The sequence below is a fragment of the Ruditapes philippinarum genome, unplaced genomic scaffold, assembly GCF_026571515.1.
Source record: "Ruditapes philippinarum isolate M1 unplaced genomic scaffold, ASM2657151v2 ctg274_1_1_1_1, whole genome shotgun sequence".
NCBI lineage: Eukaryota > Metazoa > Mollusca > Bivalvia > Venerida > Veneridae > Ruditapes > Ruditapes philippinarum.
This window is the reverse complement of record NW_026862201.1, coordinates 304,462-315,123: the sequence shown is the minus strand read 5'-3', so window position 1 is coordinate 315,123 and position 10,662 is coordinate 304,462. Positions and strand designations below refer to the sequence as shown.

The following is a 10,662-nucleotide window of genomic DNA, read 5'->3' as shown; positions in this document are numbered from 1 at the left end:
GAGTTTAATAAAGTTTCTTCTTCAAGAAAACAACTTCTTGATACGATTAGAGTCAGAGATACTATAGGGCGAGTATTTGGAGTTAGCAACTGTAATCAATGGGTCATTCTAAGAGAGGTTAAATTATGTTACAAGCTTTTCTTTGACCAATCAGCATTGTAGGCTGCCTTAATATGACAGGCAGGTATTCTATTAAACAAGCAGTTTATTGGGCTGGTATAAATATATTTTGTTTTTCTCTTATCAATGTTTTTTACTATTATTAATAATGAGACTTTTTGTATCACATATGTAGATCCATATTCTATGTATATTGTATTGTATATTGCTGTACTCATGTAGCAATGTTTTAATTGAAACATTCTTTCTTTATTTGACAAAGCTTTTATTTCCACTTTAACATCTTATTCCGTTCAGCATATAGTTAAATGGACATTGTGTTATTTTATAAACATCAACCTTTTTTCTGAAGAAGACAAAATGTCAAAAGCTATGAAAAGCTTTTATTTTTATTGAACTGATTATATAAGATATAATATTCAAATACTTACACACAAAATGTTGAAAGCTAAGAAAAATGTTTGTTTTTATTGAACTATTAGATAATATAAAATATTTGAGCCACGCCATGACAAAACCAACATAATGGGTTTGCAACCAGCATGGATCCAGACCAGCCTGTGCATCCGCGCAGTCTGATCAGGATCCATGCTGTTCGCTTACCAACCCTATTACAAGTACAGAAACTGATAGCGAACAGCATGGATCCTGATCAGACTGCGCAGATGCGCAGGCTGGTCTGGATCCATGCTGGTCGCAAACGCACTATGTTGGTTTTGTCGTGACGCTGCTCATTTAAATACTCACAGCTTTATCCTCTTTAGCTATGATCTGCTTCATCTGATCGTCTGTAAACTGAACGACCGTGCCGATCACACGAGATAACGTCTTTGTCTGCTTACCCATCATATACATGTATAATATGTTCCGTAAATACTGAAATGATATAAAAAAATAGCTTTATAATCACTTTATGTAACAATACATGTAACCCGTCTGGGCATTTAGAACACTCAAATGTAGACAACATGACCAACTGAGATAATTATGCTTTCAATTTGATATCTCACTATTATATTGTTAGTAAGTTAATGGAGAATGTTACTAAATATTTGCGCTGTATATTTCATCAGTGAAATTTTATTTACAGCATTCATTATGTTTCCCCACTTTGAAACGCAATTTTCACTAAGAATAATATTGAATAGGAGAATAAATGTAATTTTTTAATTTCTTTAAAATAAATTCCATGTTAGAATATTACAACTTGTTAATCATGTTAATGGAATTTAATGTAAAACAAGTATTGTCTATATCAATTTGTCTATATCAATTTGTCTATATCAATATATCAATTTGTCTATATCAATTTGTCTTTCAAATTTCATTTACAACAATTATTGTCTATATAAATTTGCAAACATAAATTTTCACTAAAAATAATACTGAATAGGAAGAAAATATGATTTTGAATTTTTTTCCAAATCATTTCATATGAGAATGTTACGACTTGTAAAAGAAACTTAATGTAAAACAATTATTGTTTAAATAAACTTACCTCAAGTTGTGTTGGTTCTGTAAGAAGAGGGCCTGAAGGTGTACCGTCTGTAAAATATCCCGGACTTGGAGGGTGATGTGAAAAACTGTTGGAATGTACACTGTCATCCATCTATAACATAAACAATTACTTTCAACAATAACATACAAAAAACTTTGGTTATTTGAACTTATTTCTTTTCCTTTTTTACAACATAAGTTCATATTGATAGATATCAACTCTGACCTTTTATTTAAATTAACAATAGATTTAACCATAAATACAGTCTAACTTGCCCATGCGACCACGTGTATTAAGCGACTTTTGTCTTAAACGACCACTCTAAATTCCCCCCGATCATTTTCTCTCTATATCTTTAATGTATTAAGCGACTTTTGCTCAACGCGACCAGCGACCGCTAATTAGTCACCTAATTGACATTAATCTTTTCATTAAACGACCACTTTTACCTGTCAAGTAATTGTGTTTTTAGAGAACGCCACCTCGTTATGTCACAAGTGTCAGCAATCAAAACACAACAATAAACGTGTGAAAAACTCTATTTCCCATACCGTTTAAGCGTATGCAAATGAAGTTTAGTATACGCGTGACGTGTATTATCCAATAATATCGGATAAACAATGCAACGCTCCGCCCATACTGAGATGGTGTATACGCTTCGCTTGTTGACATTTAGACTGCATTGAATTGACCTTGAACTTGATCAGCCATTAAATTAATCGTAACAAATAGATGTAGTTTGTTTATTTCAAATGAAAAAAAATGCACAACAGAAAACATCTTCACTAATAGGGTTTTCGTGTTGGAGACAAGGAAAAACATCGGAGAAGTTAAAAAATTCTGGAAAAAATGTCAAACATGTACGTAAGGGATCAAAACTGTTTTGTCAATAAATATCAGAACGTTATTTTTACATTTGCATCCGTTTAGATTGTCGGAGCGTACTTATTATTCAACATTTATATAAAAATGAAGTTGAAAAACAATCCCATCGAATAAAAAAGATGTCATTTATAAATTTTGACTTTCATATCATGCTGACTGTCATAAGAGACCGTTTCATTAAGCGACCGTTTTTGGTGTTTCCCTTGCCCGGTCGCTTAATACACGTTTGACTGTATTGACATGTGCTCTTTTGTTAACAAATATGTTGTGGTGAAATTCTTATTGTATCACCTAATTTGATAATTTGAATTAGTCAGGTCAGGAATCTATATGCATTACAATATCACTTTCCATTCTTTTGAAATTGCCCAAAAACCGTTGTGACTGACCAATAATTCAACCAAAATCTAAAGAAGTATCTTATATAAATGACATTTACATAGCTTAAAGATTTAACATTGCTCAGAAATTGAACAAGATAATTTTAATTTATTTTTTGTGTGTATATTTTGTTAGCCTATAATCTTTATTAGGAAATTATCTTATAAATGTTTATAATTAAGATTACTGTGAAATCATTTGTATTCGTGGGCATGAAATTTCGTGGTTTTATCAAAACAGGCATTTTCGTGGGTTCTTAAATTCGTGGATTTTCATTTTCTTGTAAAGAAAAAAATAAGTAATGTAAAGTAATCTTTCACTTAATCACTGCGCTGTTTTACTTACCCCGTGTATATAACACAGCTCTTGTCAATAAATTTAATCCTGGCCTATGGCAGTAACACAATTACTGCCGATAATTGACTGCAATTAACACCTTTGTGTGACATGATATGCAGCTCCATTATATGCCCCTATAATTCGCCAATGTAAACATCGCATAAATCATACGACATCTGCCAATTTTTAACCAGCCAGTAAAAAAGTTAACACCCCGAATTAGTCCAAAACTACACACTACATCACATCGACTGTGTAAATTTATATGCATATAAATTAATACCAGTAAATGGCTCAATACAGTTACATACATGTATGTGTGCATCTAGTGTAAAGACGACGGCTTCTTTGATATTTTCGGAATAGCAGTCACACAAATACATATTGAAAAAAAAAATTTAAATGGATCATATAAACACGAGTCGTTAAAAGTTTTATCGGGGATAATTAATGCACTTGGTTCCCATATTTACTCGATTATGTCACGTATTCTGGCTAACACAATCAAGTAGCCTACAACGATCAAGTAGTCCCTTGATGTTTACATGCGACGAACATTTGTGACAGCAAACTGAAGACATACAATCGATCTTTCTTTCAAGTTTCTTAAATATTGCAAAATTAAACTATTTATGGATTTAATTTGTCACTGACCTGATTAGAATATACATTCATACCACAAATATCGGCCGGAAAAGCGCCGACGCATGTTGTGATATATGGAACAGAGACATGGTAAGAAGCGTTTGTTGGGATAAAATTTCGTCGGGTCTTAAATTCGTGGATTGACCTATCCACGAAAACCACGAAAATTCGTGCCCCACGAATAATGATGATTTCACAGTATCTAATTACCTTATTTATAAGTTCTTTCTCTCGAAGTTTGCTCTTGGCTAATTCTCCTTGCAGTTGTGACACCTGGCCCTGTAATGAAATTAAAAATAAACACAATATAAATGGGGATTTTATCACAACCCTCACCCTGCTAGACAGTCCATTCAAAGTTTAAGGGATTTTGATATCAATATACAACAAGAGGGCCATGATGGCCCTGAGGTCGCTCACCTGTATATAAGACCCCCTCAACCCCCACCCCCCCCCAACGTTGCAGGGCCAATTTAACCCAAGGGCTTTTTTTTTCACAAACTTGGTAGACACCCATAAGAAGATGTTTCATGCTAAACATCTAAGCTCTACCTCATTGGGCTTTTTAAGAGAAGATTTTTTTTTAAGTTTTTACTATACACATATAGTTAAAAACAATGACAACCCTGGGGCCGGGCCAGTCTTGACCCCAGGGCTTTTATTTGAACAAACTTTGTAGACACTTACTAGAAGATGTTTCATGCTTAATATCTAAACTCTAGCTATTTGGGTTTTTTTCAAAGAAGATTTTAAGTTTTTGCTATACACATATAAGGAAAATCAATGACCCCCGGGGCGGGGCCAATTTTGACCCCAGGTCTTTTATTTGAACAAACTTTGTAGACACTCACTAAAAGATGTTTCATGCTTAATATCTTAACTCTAGCTATTTGGGTTTTTTCAAAGAAGATTTTTTAAGTTTTTGCTATACACATATAAGGAAAATCAATGAACCCCGGGGCGGTGCCAATTTTGACCCCAGGGCTTTTATTTGAACAAACTTGATAGACACCTATTAGAACATGTTTGATGCTAAATATCTTAGCCATAGCTCTTTGAGTTCTTTAAAAGAAGATTTTTTAAGTCTTTACTATATGCATATAGGGAAAATCAATGACCCCCGGGGAGTGGCCAATTTTGACCCCAGGGCTTTTATTTGAACAAATTTGGTAGACACTTATTAGAAGATGTTTCATGCTAAATATCTTAGTTCTAACTCTTTTGGTTCTTTAAAAGAAGATTTTTTAAGTTTTTACTATATGCATATAGGAAAAACAATGACCCCCTGGGGCGGGGCCAATTTTGACCCCAGGGCTTTTATTTGAACAAACTTGGTAGACACCTATTAGAACATGTTTGATGCTCAATATCTTAGCCATAGCTCTTTGAGTTCTTTAAAAGAAGATTTTTTAAGTTTTTACTATATGCATATAGGGAAAATCAATGACCCCCCAGGGCGGGGCCAATTTTGACCCCAGGGCTTTTATTTGAACAAACATGGTAGACACCCATTAGAACATGTTTCATGCTAAATATCTTAGCTCTAACTCTTTGGGTTCTTTAAAAGAAGTTTTTTAAGTTTTTACTATATGCATATAGGGAAAATCAATGACCCCCCGGGGCGGGGCCAATTTTGACCCCAGGGCTTTTATTTGAACAAACTTGGTAGACACCCATAAGAACATGTTTCATGCTAAATATCTTAGCTCTAGCTCTTTGGGTTCTGTAAAAGAAGATTTTTTAAGTTTTTACTATATGCATATAGGGAAAATCAATGACCCCCCGGGGCGGGGCCAATTTTGACCCCAGGGCTTTGATTTGAACAAACTTGGTAGACACTCACTAGAAGATGTTTCATGCTAAATATCTAAGCTCTAGCTCTTATGTTTTTTAAAAGAAGATATTTAAAGTTTTTTCTTTCGGTTGCCATGGCAACCAGAGTTCTGCATGGAATTAAATTCTTTGAATAATTTTTAAAGGTGACCACCAAAGGAACATTCCTGTGAAGTTTGGATGAAATTGGCTTAGTGGTTTATGAGGAGATGTCATTTAAAGTAAAAGTTTACGGACCGACGCCGGACGGACGACGGACGCGGGACGAAAAGCGATCACAAAAGCTCACCCTGTCACTTTGTGACAGGTGAGCTAAAAATTGAGCTGCCAACAGTAATAGAGCCTGGTCAGACTGCATGGATGTGCAGTCTGACCTCACTCTATACTGGTTGGCAAAGGAAAACGGACAAAAGCCCTCCCCGGCAAACAGCATGAAGCACTCTTGAGTATTTATTAAATACAATGATCAAAGGGGCACTTTATACATGTGACCAATACTTTACTGATTAGTTCATAAATCTAACATGCTCTTTTTAACGAGTTTTATAGGTTTGTAGCTTCAAAGAGTGATTAACCTGTAAATTCATAATCTGCAATTCTGAATTGTCCTCGGTAAAACCCGACATGCCATCAGGGGACGCAATCAATGGTTGAGGTAGGTATGCCTTTTTCATATCCTGTTGACCTTTCAACTCAGCTATTTCAAGTCTGAAAGGGAATGAAAATGATTTCTGACCTATGAATAACTTTATGACTAATGTTACACATTTATGATTTATTTAACACAAACAAAATGACTGCTCATTGAAAATTCATTGTGTCATTGAATAAACATTTGGTTTTGCATCATTAGAAAAAAAGAAAACAACAAAACAATTACATGTTATATAATTCAAATTTATTATGATAATAAATAGAATATTTTATTTAGAAGTAAGGAGTGCAAAATAGTATGTAAGAAATGGGGGAAAAGTTCTTTTTAACAATTATGTTTTATGTCTTGTAAAATTTATCTATTTAAAGCCACCAACGCAATTTCAAATCTAGAGAAACATTCAACCAATCAGATAGTGGTATTTCAATCTGGTAATTAATTTCTAATTAGAAAATTTACCTGTGTTTTTCTTTCAGTTCCTCAATTTGCTTGGTTAGAGCAATCATCTGGTGGCCCATGTCACCAGACCCTAACCCCGACTGTACTGCATCCATGGTTAACTGGTTGTAATGTAGCAACTCCTATAATAGCCAATGATAATTTTATGTACACCAAAACATTATGGGTCTGTTTCTTAAATGCTTGCATTATTTTTTTTCAATTTTCATTTTATTATCAAAGTAATAAACTTGAGCAGCCAACAATTAATAGACAGGTCAGATTACAATAGGTGCTCATGCTGGCAGAGCTTCTGTTAATGGAAGTTTGGGAGTCATTTACTCTAATACTTTTCTTCTTTACCTATATAATCTGACTTCCAAAATCAGAGATTTTGCAGTCTCTGACTTCGAAATTTTGAAACTTAATGGAAGCCCTGTGCTGGTTTGAAGCCCAAACTGTGTTAGTTCATTAATAACAATAATAATAATATTTTATATTTTAAAATACTTGTGAAAGTTTTCAAAGTTAAGAATGATGAATTTCCACTTTAAGACTCTGTGACCTGAAATATTATAAACCACAAGCTTCCATTATTAATTTAATTAAAGGCCCATTACGCCTCAGTATGCCTTTTTTTATTTATGCTTTTCATTTCTAGTGTCCTGTTATTGTTTCAAAAAAGTTACTCACTGATCAATAACCCAAATCGTATCTTGTTTCTGTAATTTTTTGGCAACTAGTACAATAAAGGTAATTTAGTTTTAAGTATAGAAGTCAAAATACTACTTTGTTTACATTTTGCTACTTTTATTATGAATAATTTCAAATTCAGCGCTACTTTCTTCAGGTGATCAGCATCCAACATGCTCTTAAATCATTTAACTATCTTTACTGTTACAAAACTAATATTTGCCCTTTCTAAAGAACGATATTTTTTTAGTTTCTGAGGCATAATGTGCCTTAATAAGCATATATGATTTTGATAATATAATTGTTCTTATTTTTTTTTTTTCAGTAAGTCTTTATTTTCTTCCTCCATGGTTTACAGGATTATATCAAGTTCATTTTAAAAGAACATTTTGACAATATTAATGCAATGTATACAGATTTATGGGATAATAAATGAACATTACTGCATAAAATGTTTACATCTACTTGGGACTCATCTATGGGTGGGGTAAAAATATAAAATCCATAAATATTTTGTTGATAGGGAAGGGGATCTATTGACATATATTGTAATGAAAGAAAAGTTAGGTTTATATCTAAGTATTCAAGGAATATAATAGGAACTAACTTTCTAACAACAATGACAATATAGGAATAAAATAATCAAAATTTTTTTCCCAAAACCATTCCAAAACTTTTTTGCATTTAAATGTTTTTTTTCACTTAAACTTTTTTTGTCATTTTTTTTTAAAAATTCCTGTTTTTGGGCCCAGTACCCAAAAATCCCAAAATTTCACTTTTTTCCCGGGCAAGCATAAAAAAACCCAATAATTAGGGTTTTAATGTTGAAAAAAACTCTATGCTGTATTAAAAAAAAAATTTTGGAAAACATTGGCCCCCCTTGGCTTTTGATCATGTACATATATTGTTCGTAACTTTATAATTACTTTGAGAATCTAATGTCTAGCTAGTCATGTAAAGAGATCGTTAAAAAGACAATGCCTAAACAGACAATTGCTCAAAGCTTTGACTGTCAGCAAAACAGACGTAACAAATGAGATACAAGGGTCTTGCAACCTACCCTCAAAATAAAATATTTTCTGAAATTTTTATTTTAAAACATGTTGTATTTAACTTTGGCTGAATATGATTAAGTCTTGAGTCTACTTTCAGGAACTAACCAGCATCTAGATTTTGTATCAAATAACATGGTCAAGACCCAAAATAGGTCTAAAACCCACAACTCCTTGAGTAAAAGACACTGAGGCACCTTTCTGATATTAAATCTAGTTTAAATTTTTAGATTCCTGTCCAAAATGTATCTACTGTACATAGGGGAATACATGCCACTGGGAAGAAGACAAAATTGAGCCAGCCACATTGAAACATTATTGTACAATTTTCCATTTACCCGAAAATTGAAAATTTTTAAGCATGCAAGAATAGTAAAGTAAGAAAAGGGGTGTACATAAGAAAACAAAGCTAAAAATTAGGGTAAAACCTGTAAAATGAAAAATATAAGAAGAAAACCCCGAAAAATCTGAATTTTTCCCAAATTTTTATAAAACAGGACCAATTTTGTTATCATTGAATTCTAAAATGTTAAATTAAACAACAAAGCTATATGACTGATCAAACATTGAATTTAAAAGACAATTACATATTCAGATAATGTTTAAGTTTTTCTACATTCCTTTCAGGAATGAATACTTTATATTACTCAATAATATAAAGTATTTATTTTGTAACATGTTGTCAGTGAACATTTTCTTGGCTTAAAAGATAACTACAAACTAAGAAACATATATCATATGTTTAAAACATCTGACTTGTACATATAGCTTGAATTTTTTTATCCAATTCCCTGATCATAAAATTGAAAATCACACTTAAACTGAAACTCCATTGGTCAATTTAAAATCTGTTGAATAAATCAACCAATTAGATGCTTGCAATTTAGACTGGTTTCCTATTTTCAAGTTTATAACAGGAAATAATGACATTCAATGATCAATTTTCCATAAAAAATCAGGAAGGAATAGGGTGGGGGTTGTTCAAGATTTAAATTGGTTTAGACACACCAAAAAGATTTATTGTTCATTAGATTTTCCCCTTATATTCTGAAATAGTGAGCATAACACAATGTAAAATTTTCATCTTTCATCCTTTTGTTAAAACTGCTAGAAAGTGGATAGCAAATTATATGCTACTTAATGCTCTAAAATTAAAGATTTCATCCTAATGCACAGCTCAAGGAGCTGACCGAACAAATCTAATGAGCACTAGATAATTTTGGTGTGACCCTATGACCCTAGAACGAGTAAAAGAATGAGAAAACAAAATATACCTGGGTGTTTGAATGAACAGGCCTTGGTGCTGCTGACAAAGATGGCACGGACTACAAACACAATAAATACAATATCTTCAACATTCAATGCTGACAAAGTCTCGATACTCAGCTATAAGGTATACAGTAATGTCATATTTAAAGCTTAACCTGCGGAATTTTGTAAAAGAGTGACTTGAGGTCTGGTTTCATTTTAGAATAAGTCGTAATAAAAATGAAAATTTACAGTTAGTCAGCCAACAGTATAGAACCTGGTCAGACTACACAGATATGCAGGCTTACCTGGCTCTATACTGGTGGAAAGGACTAATCATTTTCGGATTAATCACTTTCAGTTCGAGCATGGTACAGAACAAACGAAATCGGTCCTAAAAATAAAAAAAAAAATTGAACTGAAAATCATAATATAAGAATCTAAGGAGTATATGTAGTACTTTTTGAGGATGTTCATCAAGAAAAGCACTGGTTTAATAAAAAGTATGGATGTTTTGAAAAATTTTCAGACGAAGCATTCAAAAGAAAAAATCTGCATTTTCAGCCTTCAAAAACCTTGCCTACAACATAGAAGACCTACTTTGAAGCATAAAGTAATTATTCTGTAGTCTATGATATTTGAAGTCATCAGTGAATAAATCATAAAAGAAGAGACCCCTATCCAATCAATATCAAATATTCTATTAGATGACCTTATAACTGAGTATACAGAATACAAAAGAACACAAGAACATAAATTATAATTTGATTCTTTTTTTTGTAAAACAGATTGAATAATCAATCAGAAGTCAAACTATTTGAAACTAAATCTTGAAAATAAGGCTTTTTTAATATGATAGAAGTTAAATTATTAAA

At 32.5% G+C, this 10,662-nt stretch overlaps 1 protein-coding gene across 2 annotated transcripts in view; it reads right to left on the bottom strand.

Annotated features, from left to right (window-relative positions):
- The window catches only part of LOC132718266 (golgin subfamily A member 4-like), a 51,832-nt gene that overhangs the window by 9,626 nt on the left and 31,544 nt on the right, over nucleotides 1-10,662 (bottom strand). The window contains exons 23-28 of one of the 2 annotated variants that reach the window (XM_060701941.1): nucleotides 9,814-9,864; nucleotides 6,816-6,937; nucleotides 6,277-6,409; nucleotides 4,079-4,147; nucleotides 1,619-1,729; nucleotides 868-996 (exon numbers count right to left, since the gene is read on the bottom strand). In XM_060701941.1, the coding sequence (XP_060557924.1) occupies nucleotides 868-996; nucleotides 1,619-1,729; nucleotides 4,079-4,147; nucleotides 6,277-6,409; nucleotides 6,816-6,937; nucleotides 9,814-9,864 (615 nt within the window). The remainder of the gene's footprint in view (nucleotides 1-867; nucleotides 997-1,618; nucleotides 1,730-4,078; nucleotides 4,148-6,276; nucleotides 6,410-6,815; nucleotides 6,938-9,813; nucleotides 9,865-10,662) is intronic. The other variant, XM_060701942.1, reaches the window with a different exon arrangement.